Source organism: Bactrocera tryoni, chromosome 4, assembly GCF_016617805.1.
Source record: "Bactrocera tryoni isolate S06 chromosome 4, CSIRO_BtryS06_freeze2, whole genome shotgun sequence".
Lineage (NCBI taxonomy): Eukaryota > Metazoa > Arthropoda > Insecta > Diptera > Tephritidae > Bactrocera > Bactrocera tryoni.
The window spans coordinates 24397149-24420917 of NC_052502.1; the positions used below are offsets into that span (position 1 = coordinate 24397149).

The window sequence follows — 23769 nt, forward strand, 5'->3', positions numbered from 1 at the left end:
ACGCATTATTTATGGTATATATATGTATATATTTGCACTTGCATACGAATTGTCATCGAACGTTTGCCACTTATCATTTTCGCTTTTCGCCATGTTGTCGTATTGGAAAAAAGTCGAAAAAGGATAATACCGGATATTGCAACGGAGCTGTTGTACAATACGTGCACTGGGCCAAAAGGCACGTACTTATATATTTAACAGCTAAAAGCATACATATACCCACAGCACATATTTACCTCCATATATATTGTTATATGAGCGTCGCTTTCGCACTGTATGCATTTGTCACGTGCTGTATTTACAAACAAAAAAAAATATTTACGTATGATACATGCGTATGTACGTTGTAATATATTTAATATCCACCTTCAGAAGCTCTGCACGAAAGCACAAAGGCATACAAGTCGGCATTACTCTCGAGGTTTAAATTTGCTTTTATTTCTTGATGACTTTCCATTCGCTGCCAATCATCTTGAGTACTCTAGCGGCAGTTGTGCATGTTGGTCTTTAACGCGATTGATTGCCATCGCATTTGAGTGTAATTAATGTATGCAATGTGGAATACTTCGTATTACAGCTTTTGCATGACTTTATCATATTTATTGGAAAAGTTGTTGCGAGGAAATTACTGTTCGAATTTAGTACATTTCAGATACTAAAGATAGTATAAGCAAGTGGAAAAGTAGGGACCTAGTAAAACATAAGCATAATGAAACATATTTTTTTCTTATAAGGGTTCAATCGGAACAGATTTGGTAGATGGTTGTAGTAACGCTTTTCTTTTCAAACTTATGCTAGGTTGTTAGGTTCTATTAATATGTATGCAAAATGCTGAGAGTTTATCAAAAAAGATAAAAATAGTATTATGACTGCTTAATCCTATTATTTTTACAGTATTTGACAGTAAAATTAAAGGATATGTGATGCATGAACGAAAAGCCAGGAAGGTTTTCTTTTCAGTTACTAAGTTCTGCAGTTCACTTCGGTTATATCCAACAGTACAAATGATTTGAAATGATTTCTGAAGTGATTGAATTTTTTATTATAATTGCGAGAACTAAGCCTTTTTCTTACGTTGATAGACTGTTGGAACACAACTTCCTAATGTACACTTTCTTTACTCTCCATTTGAATAAGTTCTCTTGCAGTGTTTCACAATTTGCGCAAACAAGCCAACCGTAAAAATGGAAATCTATGAATATTTAGTAGAAAACGTTTGGAGTTTTTTTTATAATTGATTTCCCTGGGGGTTTCTGGAAGCTGTCATGTTTACCCTAATTCTCCCTCTCTCTTTTAAGTTTCTCAATTCAAACAAGAAAAAATGTCTACAAAGAAGACATAATACCCTTCACAGGTTCAGTATTAGGCCCTTTTTTATGGAATGTCGTGTATGATGGTGTGCTAAGAATTCAACAACTAAGAGACAATACAACAAACCACTTGACGACCTCCAAAATAAATGTAATGAATGTATAAATGGTCTGCACCAACGGTTTTCTTGGAACTGGCTGAGCACAAAAAAGAGGTATTGCTCATAAGCACCAGGAAAATTGAAGAAAAATAGCTCTCGCCATAGGATTGAAGTATTTAGTGGTAATATTGGTTTCCAAACTAAAATTCAAGCAGCACTTGGCATACACATCAAATAAAGCAAATAAGATTTACAATGCCTGATCAAGCATGATGGCAAATAGAAGCTGTGTCTACTTCTCCAGCCGTCTACTTCTAATCGCAAAAGTGATGTGCTCGGTAATACTGTAAGCTGCTCCAGTATGGCTACAGGCACTAGAAATAAAAGCATATGCCAGACCAATAAATGCGGTGCATAGACTCACAGCAATAAGAGTAATAAGTGCTCCCCGAACTACAAGTATATCCAGTGAAGCAGCTGAAGTACTAGTCGCCCACAGACATCCTGGGTGACGAATTCACGAGATTACATGAGCTATCAGCGCCAATTGTAGAAATCAAAAAAGAGAGGAAAGAAACAAGAGCATAATTATATGACAGCAACGGTGGCAAAGCTCAACCAAAGGACGTGGGGCTACAGCTTTATACCTGACATCCATACGTAGATAACTAAGCAACATGGGACCTGGATTTCCACCTGACCCAAATATTAAGCGGGCATGGGTGCTTTTGAGGCTATTTTTGCAAATTTCAAAATGACGTCAGTCCGTATTGTTCGAGGTGTACGAAGTTCATAGAAGACTCTGAACACGTGTTTTTCATTGTCTTCGGTGTCGAAAACTTAGAAACTCCACTATTTTGTAGTTTAATGGTGGAAAATTTGACTGCACTTATGCGCCAGTCCTCTGATAAGTGGAAAGCTGTTCGTGAAGCGGCAACTTACATCATGACTAAGTTAAGACATTTGCAGCAGAATAGGCGACAGTCCGTCGGTGCTATAGAGGAGACTTAAATGTCTTGTCACTCCCACGAAGTAATACCTTAACTGGTGGTTCCGTCTGAGCGTCTTGAGTTGAAAATATGTTAGCTTTAGCGGATTAAAGTTCTGCGCTCCGCCGTTCAATGCTTCCAGCTACTATAAAAAAGACCTGTCCTGGTGCAACTCTCATAGCAAAAGGGCATAAAAGATCTTTTTCTTGATTTTAATCGTTGAGTTGGTATGGCAGTTATGTGAAACTGTTTTCCGATCTGAACAATATGCTAGGAGACTGTAGCATTGGCTTGGAAAATAATCCATGGCAAATTTCGTGAAAATAACGGGTCGAAAAAAAAAATCCCCTTCCAAGAACCTTGCTAACTTAGTTTGTATGACATATGGATTATAGTGATCCGATATCGTCGGCTTTCACAAATGAACAGCTTCTTGAAGTGAGAAGAGCGTGTGCAAAGGTCAGGTTCAGGTCGATATCTAAGAAATGAGGCACTAATTTGCGCATATACGGATAGATCAACTCAGGTCGTCACACTGATTATTTATATGTATACATATCATATATATGTATACTTCAAAGCATTTCCTTCTGTGTACTCTTAAGCTATCTGTATTCAGCAAAGCAACCATATAGCTTTATACTCTTCATGCAGTAAAACTTTAACCCTTTAACTTAATAGTCTTTATCTTCTAACTTGCGCTAAAGTTAAATTTTATAATTGAATTTCCAACTAATGAAATGAAAAAAAACGTGCTAATATTGAGAAAAAGAAAATATACACACAACTACAAATTCGCCTAAAGACCGCATATTAAATAAAATATTTATAAAGGAAAATGTTGCAAAGCGTCGGATGGCGTCGTAAAAGTTTAACCGAGAAGTGAGTCAGAAGTTCTATGTACAAGCTGAACTTTTATATATCTACGCATGTTATATACTAGGGAAGACAGCCTTTTACAGAGTTTAAAGCAAATACTAATGTAAAAACTCTTTTCGACTTATACACCTACACGGACACACAGACAAATATTCTCATTGAAAAATCCCTGTAATTGCAGCAATCAACTTTGCCACTTTGAAAATTAAAGAATAAAGAATGATTAGCAAAAAAAGGAAGAACGAGTTGTATGACACTAATAATTTCCAGCAACAATAGGAAACAAAAGCTCTAAGATACCAAAGCTGACTTTTCCTATTAATTTTAAGCAAAGCAGACAGCATTGTGTACAGTGGCAGTATATGCACATTAGGGCAGTAATTAAACCGACTTAAAATTTTTATATTAGTTTCTTATAAAGTTCGAAAATAACGTAGACTATAGACTAGAGACTATGAGAAACGAGGTTAATATAGAGAAATTCTCGTACCTTAACTGGGGCATAAACAACTTTAGGATGTGAGACGAAGATTTCAAAAAATGCTACGAATTCATTTTCTAAAACCAAATTTCTACTACAAGCGTTAACTAACAGCCAAAAACTTTGTTGGTAATAACTTGTACTTGGATGAATTTGACTTTTGACCACTCTAATGTCCATATCTGTTAGTAAAACTAAATATTCTTAGCTCCAACCGTTTAATTACAGTCTATGAATATGAAACACAACGGATGGACGAACAAGTTGAAAGCATAATAGTTTTGCAAACAGTATGTTGTTCATACAAATTAGCAGACATTGTAGCTGCTTGTAGCTTAGCTGGCATTAGCACGCACATAGTGAAATTAAAAGTGTGCAAGGAATAATGGGAGACTAAAGCAAAATTCTATAACAATTCTTTGTAAACGAGCAACGAGGGAAAATGTGCTAACAATAGCGGTAATAATTAAGTTAAAGGAAAAAGAAATAACACAAAGGATTGTAAGTATGTAAGTAGTTACAGGTCGCTCTGAAGTGAGGTTATGTGTTGGTATATGTAATGTAATAAGGCCAATTATTTTCATACTAGACGTGATATAAATACATATTGTTTTTTGTCGGAGATGAGACATGAATTAATATACATACATACATATGTACAAGATATGAAAGAAGTTTAGGAAATTAGTGCAAATGCAATGAACTAATAAAAGTGTTGCTGGTTGCATCTATAGTCTATAGTTGCTATCGGCGACTTTTACGTGCAACAAAAGTCACTCATATTTAATCTAATTATATTTAATTTTCCACCAGTTTTAAGATTACTTTAAATTGATGAGATTAAGAAAGTAAAAAAAACGAATCCTTAAGGGAGTATATACATTTGTGGATTTTGAAATCGAAATGGTAAGATCGAATTATTCGATCTGTCAAACTGGTGCTCTCTGTTTCTTGCTGTTTGAGAAGATGAAAGAAAGAGAGAAAAATATAGAGAAACAGAGATAGAAAGAGTGAGATTGACGGAGAGAGAGAAACACATACAGAAAAAGAGAAAGCAATAAGAATATTTTTGGCATTCTCTCTTTTGAGTTAATTGAGTATGTTTCAAAGGCTCAAAAATATGATCACTTGTAAGCTATAAGTAAATAGTATAGAGGAAGATAAAGTACTAAATTTTATGAAAATTTAATTCGTCTTGAACTATTTATAGGCCATATTTATGAGCAATACTCGAGCATTATTGTATTATTGAGTAGGCGAGACTCTAAAAATATGGTATTTGTTAAATCATAAAGTCTTGTATTAGCTTATGAAGCTTATATGTAAACGAAGTAAGACGCTTCCTCGGGAAACAAAAAGAAGCAAGGGGTTTAGTGTTTAAAATGTAGGAAAGATCCGATTTGAACCTCGATTATGAATTTTCTGAGATTTTTTTTAAATTTTTGTCGAAAAATGCTCGACATTTTTATTTCTAGGCAAATTTCGTGTTTTAGTTTTATCAAAAATACAATCCTACGAGTGGTACAAAGCTTTCAAAGACGGTCGAGAGATCGTTGAAGACAAGCCTCGTTCTGGACCTTCCTTCGACCTCTTCAAGTGATTGAAATATTAAAAAAACAAAACCAAATGTGAACTTCGGCTGCACCGAAGCTAATATACCCTTCACATGTGCATTTTTTTAGTAACTATGTGTTCAGTTTGTATAGAAGTTTTCCATACAAGCCCTTGATTCCGATCGTTCGGTTTGTATTGCAGCTATATGCTATAGTGAGCTGATCTGAACAATTTCTTCGGAGATTACAGTGTTGCCTTAGAAAATAATCTGTGCCAACTTTTGTGAAAATACATTGTCAAATGTGAAAGTTTTCCATACAAGAACTTGATTCCGATCGTTCAGTTTGTTTGGCAGCTGTATGTTATAGTGGTCCGATATCGGCAGTTCCGACAAATGAGCAGCTTCTTGAAGAGAAAATGATGTTTGCAGAATTTCAAAACGAAATCTTAAAAACTGAGGGACTAGTTCGTATATATACAGACAGACGGACAGACAGACAGACGGACATGGCTAAATCGACTCAGCTCAGCATACTTATCATTTATATATATACTTTATTGGGTCTCAGACGCTTCCTTCTGGGTGTTACAAACTTCGTGACAAACTTAATATACCCTGTACAGGGTATAATTATAGTGCTTGAAAATCGTCAGGCAAGTGTTAAAGAGATGGCAAGAGTCCGTTCGAATGATTTTGGTGGATATTTTAGGTATGAAACGCATTCTTGGTCGACACGTTCCGATAAAGCTGCATTTTTCTTAAGAATACCGTTAAAAGTTTTCTTTGCACATGCTTTATAGTGCGAATTCCGATCCCACATTCATCGAGAGCAATATAACAGCCGATGAGACATGGGTTTGACATGCAAACAAGTTAAATATCATCGGGATGGAACCCGTTTTCAGTCGATGAAGATATAAAACAGTTGAAGCTCATCCCAAAAAGTGCCTTTCAAAAGTGCTTCGAGGACTGGAGAAATCGTTAGTATAAGTGTATTACATCTGGTGGGGACCACTTTGAAGACGACAAAATAAATACTGCTGAACAATTATATATTTTGCGCTTTATTACAATTACTCTTTTGTCGCAAGAAGTGAGTGACAAAATGCATCCAATGAGGAAATAAAGAACCCAGCTTCAGAATATGTTTTAGCCAGATGTATCATATTTTCAGCTGTTTTTTTCTTATCTCTAAAATAGTACGTATACTAGTGATCTAAACACCGGCACTGGTATCAAAATTAAGAAAAAATTGTATTATAAAATTTATAACAATATTACACTCCTATTACTTTCCTTTTCATACTATATTTCTTGTAAATTATAGCTGAATCAGCGCTCATTTAAAATCGCTTACCTGCATCAACAAAAAAGGTGCGAGCAAAAAGCTTTCCAGCACTTGCCCACCGCTAACTAACAAAAGAAACTTTTCTCCTAAAAGTTATAACAATTAACAGAAAGTTAAGCAAGTTTACTGCCGCCGGTATGAAAAAGGAAACAACAACAACTAACCCAGAAAATTAAATTGTAAACATAATTAAATAAAGGACTAGGACTACCCGCTGTGATTAAAGCCGCAACATTTGCTGCACAAACTTAGCGCGCGTCTGCGCTCGCATTAAGCGAGAACGAAAGAAGAAGTTCATTAGTGTAACGGAAGTTAGCATTTCAAGTGTCTTCCGGTTTTTTACGACTTCCCTAACGCGATTTACTACCCGCTGATACCCTGGATATGCACATAATCACATATAAAGAGAGAGAGAGGAAGAGCGAAGTGCCGCGCATTAAATGTGCCGCCGCGCTTACAACATACCCACACATATATATTTACTAATTGAGATATGAGTGAAGAACAAACTTGATGGGCTAAGAGACGAAGAGACTAACGATTTAATGGTTGGTCGCATAAAGAACTAAGAACTATCACAAGTGCCGGCGGGCATAATTAAATTTTCCGAGTGGTCACCTGGCAGTTAAAGTGGATCTCTTAGCAGTATGAAATTTAGGACTGTTTTGATGGGCAGGATGGCGAGCAGCGCTAAAGTAGTGAAAAAGTATTAAGTACGGCAGCAATAACATTGGCTTTTGTGCTGGTAAACAAAATAGTTGGAAGGCGCAGGCTTGTGGTTAAGGCGAGAAAGTTTACTCTGTTGAGTTAACTATTAGCAGGTTGTTGTTGCACAATTGCACTTACTCAGAAGTGGTAGGTTATGCGATTTTTATACCCTGCACGGTTCAAGTGAAGTTTGTCGTAAAGTTTGTAACACCCAGAAGGAAACGTCGCAGACGCTATAGACTGTTTGCATTTATGCTAACTAAGTTTTTGAGATATCGATTAGAAATTTTGGAAAAGCTCTTTTCTCTCCAGGAAGATGATCATTTGCTGGAATTTCGAATATTGGATCTCTATGGCAAATAGCTGCCATACAAAGTGAGCGCGCAAAATCAAGTCCTTGTATGGAAAACTTTTTTATATAACAAGATATCTTCATGATATTTGATCCGGATTAGTAACTAAAGTAATGGTTTAATCTTCGAAGAAATTGTTCATATCGGACCACTATATCATATAGCTGCCATACAAACTGAACGTTCGAAATCAAGTTCTTGTAAGAAAAATTGTTTTATCTGACAAGATTTCTTCACGAAACTCAACACAGATTATTCCCTAGAGCAATGCTATATTCTCCAAAAAAATAGTTCAGATCGCACTACTACAGCATATAGCTGCCATACAAATTGATCGATCAAAATCAAGATGCTTTTATACTCTTTTCTGATGTAAAAATGCACCACGGAAGGTTAAAACAGTTTCAGTGCAACAGAAATTAACTTTTTATCTTGTTTTTCATTGCAACAACAACTTCTTTAACAAACTCATTTAAGCGCATTATGCATCGCATTAACTTTAAAAATCTCTTTCTTATTATCATTTTTTATATTTTCTGGCAGCCACTACAAAGTCAAACAAAAAATGTTCATCAATCAAATAAGGCAAGAAGTAAAGTAGAATAACAAAAAAAATATATAGAGCTAAAAAATATTGCAAAACCTGGCAGGCATGGTTCCCTTGGCAACTATCAGCCACAATTTCGAATTAATTTCCACAGCAATAAATTGAGGTGTGGCAACAAAAAGTTATTTGCAAAATATTTTTCAAGCAATTTTCTTTGCAAAGTCTGTTATACTTTTTCCCCTCACTTCTTTTATATTTCTTCCTCACTTCTTTTACATTCCTCCCTTACTTCTCTTATATTTCCCCCTCTGCTCGCTTACTCTTCACAGCCATGCCGTTAACGAATTTTTCATAATTTTGCACGACAAGTGGCTTTTTGCCGGCCTGAATCCTTGTCGCGCTTGTAAGCTGTCATTAAATTTATGTTTCGCGTTGAATCTGCTCACATGCGGTGCATTAATAAACGCTTTGCCTCCCTTTCTGGGCCTCTTTACGTTTGCACTTCATAAGCATTTACTTTGACACTCTTAACGGTAACCTTGTTGCTTGCTTTACACTCATTTAGCTGTGTTACTACGTTGCTCTCATGTTTGCTCAAGTGTATTGCAGTTGTCGACTATAAAAATGTCGCCCAACTTGAGTAGACAGATGTTCAAAAAAAACAAAAAAAATAAAAAAATATATGCTAGACTGTATTACGAGATACTTTAACCAATATGACTTTTAGAACAGGTGAGACTGCTCTTTTATAATAATTTGATGGGTAACTGAGCTAAAAGTCTTAAGCAGAAGGTTTCAAGACCAGGCTTGTGCCCTTGTAGAACCCATAGAGGTGATCTAGTGACTACTGCTCAGAGCATACTGAAATAATGGAGGGAAAACTTCTCCAGCCTGCTGAGTGGCAGTGAAAGCAAAACACCAGGAGATCGTGAACCAGATTCGATGACAACGAGCAGACGTTCCATTGCCCGACCATGAAGAAGCATGCCCGACGAATGAAATTTAAGTGTGCTCTATCCAATACACAAAAAGGGAGACCTCACATCTGCACCAACTAACGTGGGATAAGTCTTCTCAACATCGTATATACGGTTCGATCGAGCGTATTGTGCGAAAGATTAAAGCCCACCGTCAACAAACTGATTGGACCTTATCAGTGTGGCTTTAGCTCTGGAAAATGACCATAAATTTAGCATATGCCAAATCCAAATAAGATCGGCACAGGTGGAGAAGACTTGGCTACACTTGGAGTCGCCAAACAACGAAAGACAGAACGAATGGCGTGCTGTTGTAAGCCCTGCCATCCGGTGCTATGAAATATAAGCTTCAGGCGAATAAAGATATAAGGGTAGCTAGACGGTCTGAGATAATATTGTCACTTGAATAATGCTTTGCTAACCTGATAATGATTATTCACAGAATTAAATCGATAATCTTTTCTTTACCCTTTTAAAGCATATTAAGCTGAGCGATCTCCGATATGACTATTTCCTTCTTTCTTTGGCGGGTCATTATTAGTCTAAATTTTGAAGATCAGTATGAAGCTAAACCAAGTATGTCTTGTCAAAACATATCGTAATCAGGTTTGGTGTATATACTATTCGTATCATTTGCCCAAATTTTCTTCGGGACGGATATTTTGATTTATATTCTCCTCAGATGAAATTTTTGGAATAAGATATCGATCTTCAGACAATACAGATACATTTTTACGCTGAATACTAACCTACAACTGAGAGCTTGGTCTAGAACTAGAATTTGTTCGACTGCTAGATGAACCATGAGAGACCCTCCGAAGCACTTAGCAAAGTCAATATTGCAGCTATTGTAGGAGTTCTGACTGGACACTGTCCAAGAGGTACATAATCGTTGCGATTCAATATGTTATCGGTTGCTCTTTGTCAAAGCTGTATGACGGAAGGCGAGATGGAATCATCTCGTCACTTTCTCCTCTAACGCCCGGTTTTTGCTAGTCTGATATTGAACCATCTCGGTAGACACACCACCGGAGGACCAAGCGAAGTGGCTGGGATTGATGTTAACTTCCTTAACTGGTAGGGTGAAAACGTTAGGACAAGTATCTGTCCAGGTGAGATCTATCGATTAACGATCAACCTAACCTATCTGAGGATATTAAACTCTACATTGACTCTGAAACCATGATGCTGGTGCTCTGAGAAACTTAAAGTCTCGCTCTCGAAGCTCCAAGCTTAGCTGCTCGGAGTGAGTTAAGAAATAGATAGAAAAGAATTCTACAGATTTGGCTACCCTTAAAATTTTGTTTTGTTTTGATAAATCTGAGAAGTGAAAATTCTTTAGCTCTCTCTCTAAGCTGCTTTCTCAATACAACGACAAACTGTCGATCGAGAAAGCCAAGGAGAGTGAGTGAACACAAATGAACTTTTTTGGGTTCATTGGGTAAAGAATACACATTCATACATGCATACGTTTCTCGGCTAAGGTGTAGCTGCCAGTATGCAAATAAAGCTTAAAAATTATAGTTAAGCTCGTGCGTGTGATTTCGTGTTGCATGCTTGTCGGTAGTTGACGAAAATACTTTATTGCATGAAATTTTTAAAAGGTTATTGCCATGTCGCCAACTTGCTGTGGCACACACGTTTTCAAGCCGACGAGTAAATATGCAGACACGTACACACAAACACACACATATGTATATATTATATATGGTGAATGCACACACATTTATCTTCTGGTTGTTTATTGCCGTTGCAAGTGCAACATGTTTGCTGTAGTTAGTTGCAGCAGGCGACATTTCTGTGCGCCAGATAATTGCATGCAACACAATGAAGTTGGGCTGGTGTGGCAAGTGGAGGTATGCATTTATGTAGGTGTGTGTGTGTAGACAGGATATGTAAATGCATGTAGGTACCGTTATACATATATATGAGTTTATTTGTGTGCATAGCTGTTTACACAGTTGTTGTTGATGTTTGTTGTTGATTTACTGTTGGCCGGCTTCCCATTGCTGCCACAGCTGTCTGCCACAAGCACACATATATCAACATAACTGTCTCACTTGTCGCTGTGCATTTGTTGTTGTTATTGCTGTTATTGGCAACTATCTGTGCAACCGAACTTATCAGCAACACTAAAGGTAAACACAAGCAATCCGTTGTAAAGCACCGTTAAGTTGCCGCACCGAGTTGCCGGAAATTTGGCTTGTCTTGTCTTGTCTATTTGGCTGAGCCCGAATAGTTCATCAACGAGCAAAAGTTTATTTATTCAACTCATCAAAAAGCAATTCGTCGTCTGGACGTCTGTGCGGGCCACTCGCCTGGTAGTGATGGTGTATTTTTGTATGTGTGTGTGTCTGACTGCAAGTGCAAGTTTGCCTCAATGTGCAAGTTATTTTTGGCTCCTGCACTTTCTTTATTACCATTTGCCGTTATGTATGGCTAAGTATAGCATTTACTACAGCCAATCTAAAGAGCGTCTTCCACCGTCTGTCTGTGCTTTGGGAATAAATTTGTTTGATTGCTTTGTGAGCATTTATGTCTGGCTATAGAAAAAGCAAAATGAAAGCTAAGAAGTAGAAATAAATAAGAAATCGCTGTTTAAAGTTCTTTCCTTGGTAAATTTTAGAGAAAAGTTCGGTTGAAACATTTAAACTAATGTTTACACATACATATATTTGTTGCATGTACGAAAAGTAGTTAAACCATGTCGGCTAGTGACCCAAGTACTAAAAGTTTTCAATGAAGTAAAGCGCATGCGGGTTAACTGTTTCAAGTGTTTATTTCTGTATACAAACATATCACTGTGCAGCAGATGGATGCTTAGTAAAATATTGGGCAAGAAATAGTTAGACTTTTTAATTTAAATTTCGTCCGAAAACCCATTCGTTGAAATATTTTTTCTATGCTGGTAAGTTTGTCAGTGACAAGTGGGCCAAATGCTACTTAAAATAAGCAATAGTGCCCAGTGTATGCTTGTCTTTCTGAAGTATATAAGGTACTTTCGGCGATTTTTATGATGAGTAAAATTATTCAACAAAGATTTTCCATTAAATTTTGTGTGCGGTATCAAATTTCTGGTGCTGAAATATTCAGAATGTTGGTCATAATTTATTGTCGCGAGAAAGTGCTTTTGATTGGTACAAATTATTTAAATAGCGTCGAGAACGCGTTGACAACGAACCACGTCCTGGAGGGCCATCAGCATCAACTGATGATCAACACTTCAATAAAATAAAGGTATTGGTGCTTGAGAAACGACGATTAACAGTCAGAGATCTTACTGTCATTGATGGAATATCCGAAGGATCAGTGAAAATCATTTTGAAAGATCATTTGGGACTAAGAAAAGTGGCGATGAGATTTGCTTACGACCCCGAAAAAGACGATCAATCGCGGGAAAGGTGAGCTGAAGACAAAAACCATGTCAAGGCAGATTAAAAACCAAGTTTATGTTGGCAGTTTTTTTTCGATCGTCGAGGAATTCCTTCCGACCGGCCAAACTGTCAACAAGAACACTATTTGAGTGTCATGCGTCGTTTTCGCGGAACTATTCGTAAAAAAAGGCCGTAACTATGGTCCGATAACTCTTGGTTCTTACACCACGAAGACTATTCCGGAAGATGACTTTAATAACTCTTTCCAGGATTTGAAAAAACGTTGATACAAATGTAATGGGGCCAAAAGCGACTACTTTGAGGGGACGACATAAATTTTGAAGAGTGAAGTTTTGAACAAAGTCTTCGTATTTTTTGCTCATAGTAGTTAAAGGCCCAGAAAGGCTTCCTGGCAAGCTTTTGTCATTCCAAAGCGATTAAAATTTGTGCTTTAAGTCGTTTTTTAACCTGTTTACTTCAGATAATAAATATAAAATTTTGTTTTATTTTATTTCTTTTGTTTGCAGGTAATTTGTCACCACTGCATTTCTGATGGGAAATATGCATAAGTAAACTCATTCCAAATCATTCTACTTTTTTCAAATAATAATTTATTATCAAGTAAACAGGAAGACCAATTATCCAGCTATTAATTCATATGTGATTTTGACGAGTCTTTCTTAATACCTTAAGTGACCAAAGCGACCCTTAATGTAATTTTCGTGAATTGAAGTAAAATTTTTTAATTTTTTATGCTCTTTTTCTCTCTGAGATATAGCTATCTGATAATCCATAGTCATATTTTTATAAATTCTGAAGGTTATTGAGTATTTTTCCACGATTAAAGTAAAAATTATTCATACCGTGTCTATAACTATATTAGGTTTGCCAAGAGATTGCTTTACTTGGTATACTGCTCCATTGTTGAAATATCCCGAACATGCGTTAAAAATCTACATTTCTTGTGCGTCTTTTTTAGTATATTTCCTTGATTTGAAGCATTGACTTCACTTCATACAAAACTGTCGATTTTTGTGCCTAAAAAGGGCTTTTGCATGGAGTTCTTCTTCGATATTTTAATATGAAGAAAACCTCAGCAAAGCCATCATATATTGAATTGAAATTGAAAATTGTCAAAAGTTATTTACACGATTTGGTGATTTTGTCTTCGAAGAAAGTCTTCTTGATGGCTAAAAAAATTTTGAAGATAAGGAACTGAAAGCATTCCTCGATGAAGATTGTTGGCAACTGCAAGAAGAGCTGGCAAAATCTTTGAGAGTCACTCAAGCCGCCACTTAAAAAAGTTTAAAGGCAGTTGGATGCATTCAATACTTATTGGGTGTCACTTGAATTAATACCAAGAAATGTTTAAAGGCGATTTTGCCGGTCAGAAATTCCGCTTGAACGCTACAAAAAGAAATTGTATTTTCATTGGACTGTGTCTGCTGATGAAAAATGAATGAATACTATTATGACAATACCAAGCGCAAAAATCAATTGTTTATGGCCAACTTATGGCCAAATCAACCGTATAGCTGAATACCCATGTCACCAATGTAATGCTCTGTATTTGTTGGGATAAGACGGGCGCGTTGTATTGTGAGCTTCTAAAATCGGATGAAACCATTAATGAGTAACCTTACTGACAATAATTTATCAAATTGAAGCGAGCGACTGTCCGAAAACACAAGAAATTTGCGACTAGGCGTGAATCAATAATTTTCCATCACGACAATGCTCGGCCTTATGTTGGAAAAATAATGGTTGCGAAGTTTTGCCTCACCTGCCTTATGGCACAGACTTCGTGCCTTTTGCTTACTATTTGTTCTGGTCGTTGCAGAACACCCCCACTGGAATACGGTTCACATCTTCACATCAGAACAGGGTAAAAAAATTGCGTTTATTCATTCGCAGTGCTTTGGGATGGGATCCACAATTCGCCAGAAAGATATGAAAATAGTATGGCTTTTGATCAAATTCATGATTACTTGTGACGAGACGTGAGCTTATGGATAAGACGTTGAGAATCAGTAATCCAGCGAATGGTGCCCCCAAAAAGGAGCCGAAACTGAAGCGACAAAAATCGTTGAAGGTACTGAAGACTATTCCGGATTATGTGAATTTGGATGAAGTACTGGAGTGCTTGTAAAGAATTATATTAAATTACGTGAAAAGTATTTTTGTTTTGTTGGTCCGGGTCAAATTTAAATTAGTTTTGAGAATAATCATGTACTCCGACAAGTCTAGTTTAAATGAATGATGGAAGAGAATTTCTAATAGACTGTCGGTGCTGAGAAGTACTATAGTAATAAAGTCAGTACTACACTTCTTCTTTTTTTATCAGTGTAGACACCGCTTACCACCGTCAGTATTAAACGTATATGTAGCCTTAATATCGGCTTTTCAGAATTCGTTCGAAATAATCTCTTTCAATAAATAGTTTTGCAAACATTTCTGTAAAAGTGGTAAAATTTAGCTTAAATTTAATCTTTAACTTCCTTAAGTTCTTATTTTCCTTATGCCCTCCAACTTTATTAATAAGTAACAAGCATGCGCAAATTACTCCTAATGAAAGCAATAAAAAGCCGAAAGACAATTTTAGAATTCAAAATAAACTTTACAGCCCATAATGCCTGAGGAAATTTATCACCTTTACCCGCGCCAATAGATTGTAATCTAACAAATGACAGCTTTCATTAAAAACACAACCATTCATTATCATTTAAGCAAATTTTCTTTGACTGTAACAATTAAGTGAAATTTAAATTTATAGCAACGACATGCTAACACCGTTTTATTTGCTTGTGTTGGTAGATGGTGATTGGGGGTAACGGCATGTGGTTAAGTGTAGTTAAACCCGCACGAATGTGTCAGGCCGAGTAAACAATTCACACCTGCTAAACCTTTGTTGGTTTAATAATTTCTTGTCACATAAACATACATACATATATACACATATATATCTATATTGTAGGTGCTTGTCAGTGTTTAGCGAGTGGCAACTAGTAATAAGATACAAGTAAATAGATACATACATATATATAGAGGCAAGTAAACAACGCACAAACATAAACAAGCACACATACGTATATATGTAGATAAGTATTTTTATGTAAATGAACGTTTGTGTGTTGGCAAGAAGCATTTAAAGGCCATTTGGTTGTCACTGTCTACTTGTGATTGCTTGCCATCGGCGTTTATCACTGTTTGCCTATCTGCGTGTATTTGCCCATTCGCTCCGTTTGCTTGCTTGCCGGCTAACGCAAACAATGAGATGGGCATGCAAACAACCCGGCAGTCTGGCATGGCAGGCTGACAGTCGGACAACTGACAAAGGTAAGCAACGATGTGCGATGCGGATAATTGTGCATGCTTTGGAAAGGCTATACCTATTTGAAGGAGCGCTCATTTTCATTTTATAGCATTAAATTCCGTGGGATTTAAAGAAAATGATCGTACTGAAATTGGGTTTGAGAAGATTGATTATAATACATACATACATACATATGTACATACTATTTAAAAAGTAAATATTGTGCTGTGTGTTGGTTTAGTGGTGATATTTGAAGAAACTGATAATTTGCATTGAAATAGTTCGAAATTTCTAAATTTTGGAATACAATATAATATTCGGGATCTCGAAATTTCGGGATTTATATTGTTTAGAACAACAAGTTGCTTCGAAACGCTTTTAAAATTTCCAAATCTTTGAGTTAGGTATCGAAATTTGGAATGCGGAAATTTCGGGATTTAGGTTTCGGGATATTTTAAGAAACTGTTAAGCTGCAAAAATTTGTTTTGAAAATTGTTCGAAATTTCTAAAATTTGGAATATAATATAAAATTCGGGATCCCGAAATTGCGGGATTTAGTTTAAAACTACAAGTTGATTTGAAACGCTTTTTAAATTTGCAAATCTTTGAGTAAAATATCGAAATTCGGAATGCCGAAAATTCGGGACTTAGGTTTCGGGATTCCAATTTCAAATTACAATTTATTTTTATTTACATTACGATAGAAAACATTTTTTTTTTTTATTTTTTTTTAAATTCCAGAAATGTAGCTTTGGATTATGACATTGTTTAAAACACTGACACAATCAAAGAAAGCCAACACATCGGTATGTCCTCGTTTGTATTTATGTACATACATATGTACATATGTATATAGCGTGGGTGTGACATTAATTAATGTGCTCTATTGAAAAGCTTTGTCTGCTTAATGGTTCTCTCCTCCAAGTGACATATATGTTAATTAATACACTCTACTTACCTACATACATATGTATGTACGTATGTACATAAGAATACGTGTACATATACATATATGTATGCACATATGTATATAGTATGTGTGAATATGTATATTGAAATTTGAACTAAAGTTGAGGAAATATATTTAACTTAGTAATTTACTTTAAGAAATTGCTAAGCTGAATAAATTTGTGTAATATCAAACATCGGGATCCCGAAATTTCTGAATTTAGACTTTGGGATCCTGTTTTTAAATTAATCGAAACCGAAAAAAGTTGTCTAATATCAAAAATTTCCAAAATTTCGGAATTAAGACTTCGGGATCCCGATTTTAAATTTTATTTTTATAAAAAAGTGCTTTTGGAAACTGATATGACTTAAATCACTCCCAAATCACATAACGTCTGTATTTTCTGCCCTCTGTTGCCAAGCTCTGTCTGCTGATTGGTTCCTTACTCCAAGTCTACAAATGCACACACAGACAATTTATTCAAGCGTTTTACAAATGCTTACCGAATTTACATCCATTCACTATGGCAGCCAGCTTCGATCGCTGAAGCGAAATGAGAGGCAACACCCATTTACATTCTTAAATATGCATGTATGTACATATGTCTGCATAAGTGAGTAAATATTTTGCTATGGAGCATATAGGTACATACAAGGACATACTCATAAGTACATATGTATACACAAATGTGTTTCTATTAAATTACTTCTATGCATGTACATATGTATGTGTGTATGTGAGAGCTTACTTCCTATATTTACTTTTACAGTCGCCGCAGATTTTTTTCAATTTCCGCGGAAATATTGAAACACGTGTCTTTTCATCAAAGCTCACGCAGTTTGTTTAGGCTTTGAAAGTGAGTGTTTAACTGAAAATGTTTGTTTTTGGTTCGGCAAATTTATGACTCTCAACAAGCTTTTAGCCCAAGTCTAAAACTCATTTAATTTGAGACGGAGTGAAAGTGTGTTGCAAGTGCTGAGCTGATGTATGTATGTCTGTATATGGGTACTTAAGTTGTTGTATTAAATTACCAAAGAATTTATTTCAAAATTAATAAAAAATGACATTAAAATAATAATATCAGGGCTCAAGGAACGAAATCAAAATAAATGATAATGAAATATTGTAATAAAAACCAAGTGATAATCAAACTAAACGAGGCAAGCGATGTGAAGAAAAGCGATTTTATATTTAATTTTCGCGTCACTCAAACATGAAAATTAATTTACATGCGCTTTTAACTTGGCGTAACAGCGAAAAATATGATAGGATTATACAGCTTTTAACCTCTTTGAATTTTGAAATCAAACAAAAATGATCAGCAACAGAATTGATAAATCAAAGTAGTTACGATAACCCTTTTTTACAGCTAATAAATTTTAAAAGCTTTGAAATCTGTCTGTTCAAAAAAAAAAAAAAACAAAATGCGAAAATCTGCATTTAAATTGATTAAGTTCAAAGGGCGTATACGTAATCTAATTAGGCGCTGCCATTACAGGGCTGGTCGGTGGCGTATACGTAATTTTTGCTTTGTATGTGGCAGGAGGCAATGTGGTGGGAAAATAATTTAATTTTGAATGAGTAAAGTGCTTTCACCATTATGCACTTTTACGTTGCTAAAATTGTAGCATGCGAAAATATAAATGGGGAGTTCAAAGGAAATGCCTTTTTATTTTTGTTTTTTTGCATTTAAATGATTTTATACGCTTTTAGGTTACAAGCAAAATAGTGTGAGTAGTAGTTTTTAGAGTTGCCATTACAATTTATGCAAAGTGTTGCTATTAAAATAATTTGATTAATCGTAAAAACGTGTAAAAATGGTGATAAAGCTGTGTCAGTTGCCTGCGAGGTTGAGGATTTATGCAATTTATTTTTTGTTGCTGAAGAATATTGCGATTCACTTTTCTTTTTTCTTTAAATGTGTCAGTATTTGTGCAAAAAAATAAATTTTTCCTGAGGAATAAATTTATTTATGAAGCGGTGGCGTATACGTAATCTTATGCTGATTTGAATCAAATTCATGCATGACGGGGCATGACAAGGCGTATACGTAACTTTTTGAATACAATTACTATGAATTATTATGTACTTCCTTGAAATGAATTCGGTCGTAAACAAGCTTTATTAAACAGGAAAAACCTTAACCGCTGCTAGAAGTCCTTCACAAATATAAACATTTTCATACAAAAACTTCACCTTCATACAACACTTTGTATGGTAGCTATATGCTATAGTGGTTCGATCTCAACTGTTTCTTAGGAAGTTCCAGCACTGCTTTGGATAATAAACCATGCCATATTTCGTGAAGATATCTTGTAAAATAAAAAAGTTTTCCAAACAAAGATTTGATTTGATCGTTCAGTTTGTATGGCAGCTATATACTATAGTGGTCCGATTTAAACAATTTATTCGGAGATTTTACTATTTGCTTGGAAAATAATCTATGCCAAATTTCGCCACGATATCGTGTCAAATAAAAAAGTTTTCTAAACAAAAACTCTCTATACGTCAATTTGTATCACAGCTATTTGCTATAGTAGTCCGATCTGAACAATTTGTTCTGCGATTTGACCGCTATCTTGAAGAATAGTTTCTGCTAAGCTCTGTACAAAATATATATTGAAATAAAAAAGTTCTCCATACAAAAACTTAATTAAGATCGCTCAGTTCAGAGTTTATTATTTTGCGTCAACAAACAAAGTAATAAATTAAAAATTGAATGCTTTTCGTTTTCCTTCGAAAAACGAAGAGACTAAAAATGAAAAGTATGCAATTTATAAAACAAAACAGGCGAAACAGAAAATCACAACTTCTTTCTAACATCATTCAACTTGCTATTGTTCTATGCAACTGTGCCACAGACAAACACATCTACACAAATGCTCTTGATTTTTACACCAAAAGTGAGAGGTTTTTATTCACAAGAAGTGCTCGTTTGGAATGCAGTCAAAAAAAAAAAAAGAAAAACTCGCGCCCTAAGTCCCGTCTCACAACTTTGTGAGAAATTTTCATTTCCAAACTTCACCGTTTTGCCTTGGAACGTCACCCTAGCGCTGGAAAGCTGAATAGTCGCAGCGTCTTTTGTGTGCTCGTTGTGCGTTTTGAGCAATTGGGAAAAGTTGAAATTTGGCATAATAATCAGCAGCAGCAGCGACAGCAATGCCACAACAATAACACCAACACAGACACTGGGCACAACAAGCGTTTGGCGCAAACCATTTGTTTTGCGCATTCAGCATTCAGCGAGTAAATAATGAAAAGTACAATAACAACACAAAATAAGCACGTAAACAATATGCAGCGAAAGAATTCGAAAAGTAAAGTAATAGAAGAAAATTTCGGAAAGAAAACAAGAAAAACAAAATACATAAAATATTAAGCTGAAGTGGTGCTTTGCCTGCACAGTTATTTGCATAATATGAAAACAGCAATAAGTTGAGGAAAGAAAGCATGCTGACTTTTGAAATTTCGAAATATATACATATTTGTTTAGTCAGACTTTTGCCAAACCGAACTGAAAGAAAAATATTTCATAATTCTATGCTTTGTTGTATGTATGTATGTGAACGCATAAATTCTGAATATTTCGTATGTAAATTAAGTTTTAATAAATCTTCTACTCACTGCACTGCGACTCGTCCGATTTGTCCTCGCAATCGTCGGTCATATCACAACGAAAATGCGGCGGTATGCAGTAGGTCTTGTTGAAGACATATTGACCGCAGTTGATTTGGCCCGCCTCACACTCAGGTGGCGCTGAAAATAGAAAATTTAAATTAATTTATTAGGAGAGAGAGAAGATGAAAAATAAAAGATGACGTGAATTATTAATACTGAACTAAATTATAATATTTTTAAATATTAAAAAAAAGAAATAATTAATTTAAATAAATGTTGAAAAATTAAACTGAAATATTAATTATTGAAATAATTTATTTCAATTGAAAATATTAAAAAGACTTATGGAGGTATGCAGAGAGACTAGAAAGCATCCAAGTCTTGAACCAAAAACGAGATGCTGGAGGCTCTAAACTAGATAAAATTTGCTGTAAAGTTTGTTTTAGTGTTTTTATGAATATTAATTTTAATGGACAATTGAAAACTATCAGCTTCCTATCTCAACTGACTGATGAGATTTAGTTCTACGTAATCAAATAGGTCGGTATTAGTTCTGCTTTCTCCGGACTGGATAAGTAAGCGAAGCAAATTGGTCTGGTAGTGAACGAGGGCAAGACGAAATATCTTCTGTCATCAAACAAACAGGCGTGACAGTCATACTTTGACCTCGTATAGATAATTTTGTATATCTTGGAACCAGCATTAACACCAATAACAACGTAAGCCTCGAAATTCAATGCAGAATAACTCTTGCCAGGAGGTGGTACTTCGGACTGAGTATGCAAATGAGAATTAATGTTCTTTCTCGACGAACAAAAACAGTTTTTTTCTCAGCATATGAAAATAGATCAAACAACGCCATATACTATTTCTTCTTATTCCAATTGACAGACTTTCGAATGGACTGTAAGCGATAAACTGAATGCAGAACATGAAAAGTGTCAGCAGTCAGCTGGAAAGGCTACATTTGATACAAAAATTCTCATCGGCAATCTCGAAAAAGTGAAACTATCACCAAAGATTAATCTATAGGAATTTTTCGTGGACGATATCGCGAAAAAGTGACCAGATTTGAACAAAACCCAAAATCGGTTTCTTAGCGACCGTTGCATAAGTCAATGAGCATTTTGTCAAAACCGCATGAATTCTGTTCAGAATTGTTTCTGCATCTGCTATATATGGCTTTCAATAATATGTTGTTCTGAAACTTGAGCTGAAGCGCTAGAAAAATTTGTGTAGTGTGGAGATACCAACCCGTGCTGAGTCCAATTTTACTGCAAAATTTGTATCGAAAGCTGGAATATATGTATGTATGTAGTTCAATTATTAGATTCCAGAATATTTTTAAATTTATTTTTTACGCTCTGAAACTTTTTAGCTCGTCGGCAAGACTACGTTGTGGTATTTTGTGGGAAGTCAAAGTAGTATACGAGCTGGTATCTTCAATTTCCATTTTGGAAAATCCATCGGAATTTAATACTAACCAATCGAATCATTCTTAAGAGAAGTTCTCAGACAGATTTAGTTTTAATAATATTACATTTGCTATAGCCAAATAAACGAATTTTAGTTATTTACTACTTTTTCACAAAAAATCTTTTGTAACCTATTGCAAATCACTTGATGTTTTAGGTTTTGAATATTCTTTCATTTTATTGGCGCAGACACCGCTGACGCGGTTATAGCCGAGTTTAAAAATTACAATTTTTAATTTGAGAATTTCTCCGAATTTTTGCCTAAAATAATATTTTGAAATTTAAAAAAGAAGTATAAAAAATAATATGGCTGAAACCTTTTATGAAAACGTAAATATTCCAAATAAATTGCTTTAATAAGAAACAAAAATGTATGAGAATTGCAAAAAAAATGCATTAAAAATTAAATGAAATTTGTATTGGAAAATTAAAATTATTCCTTTTTTGTCCTTTTTCATTTCATCTTTTGATTTGAAAAATAATTTTTTTACAAAAAATTTTTAATCAAAAAATATGTAATCAATATTAAATCTGATTTTGGATTACGAATTGAATTTAAAATTTTTGGAAAATATTTTTTATCCCTTTTCATTTCATCTTTCGATTTGAAAAATATTCCTCTTACATCAATTTTTTAATTAAAAAAAATTTGATCAGTATAACATTTAATTTTGGCTTACGAAATAAATTTAAAAATTTTGGAAAATATTTTTATTTTTTCTTAAAATCTTTTGATTTGAAAAATATTGTGTTTAAAACATTTTTTAATTAAAGAAATATTTGATCAATATAATATTTGATTTTGGCTTACGAAATAAATTCAAAAATTTTGGAAAATATTTATATCATTTTCTTTAAATCTTTTGATTTGAAAAATATTTTTTTTTAATAAAGTTTTTTAGTTAAGAAATATTCAATCAATATTATAGCTAATTTTGGATTACGAATAAAAATTAAATTTTTTAGAGAATATAATTTTTATTGAAATGAAAAATTAATTATTGTTTCGAACTAAAACATTAATTATTTATAATTTTCCAAAATTTAATTTTTAGCAGCAAAATCGGCATTAAAAATTTAATAGTTAACTTAAGTCAATAAAATTTAGTTGTAGAATTCCCAAAACACAAAGTAGCAATTTGTTTTTATTGTTGTAGTACTTACGACACGATTGCTGCTCATCTTCGCCGCCTTCGCAATCCTTTTGATAATTGCACACCCACAACGACGTTATGCACTTGCCATCGTTGCAGCGAAAAAATCCTCTGGGGCATGGCACATTGAATGCTGAGACGGACCCGCTGCTGCCGTCGCGGGCACCGAAACTCACTGCAAGTGGAGAAAAAAATAAAAAAATTTGTTTAAAGTAAATAATTTTATGGTGATGTGGTAGATTTACAAAGATTGAACATGAAAAAATTTAAAAAAAAGTTGTAAAGATTTTCAGAAACATTTTTAGAAAAAAAAATAATAGAAGAAACTTGTCAAGATTTTCAGAAATATTAAAAAAAATTAATTTAACAAAAATTATAAAGGTTTATATTTAAATTTTTAAAAATAGCGCTGAAAAAATAAATTGTGATTAATATTGTCAATTAATAGACTTTTCTCTTAGTGAATTTTCGAGTTCCGATAACGACATCGCAATCATGAAAACTTTCGGAAATTCTTCACATGTCAAGCCAACAACAAAGCAAATCAAATAAGAAATATAATCCCGATACCTCTCGCATTCCAATTGCAGCGCGCACACCCTTGACCATTTTTGCGCTTTCTGCTTTCGGGTTGTGTC

The 23769-nt window shown here is 34.7% G+C and overlaps 1 protein-coding gene across 4 annotated transcripts in view; it reads right to left on the reverse strand.

The window, feature by feature from the left end:
* LOC120775939 (low-density lipoprotein receptor-related protein 2) overlaps positions 1-23769 on the reverse strand; it is a 456014-nt gene that overhangs the window by 21969 nt on the left and 410276 nt on the right. For all 4 annotated transcript variants that reach the window (XM_040106348.1, XM_040106349.1, XM_040106346.1 and 1 more), the window contains exons 3-4: positions 23142-23306; positions 20509-20640 (exon numbers count right to left, since the gene is read on the reverse strand). In XM_040106348.1, coding sequence (XP_039962282.1) covers positions 20509-20640; positions 23142-23306 — 297 coding nt within the window. The remainder of the gene's footprint in view (positions 1-20508; positions 20641-23141; positions 23307-23769) is intronic.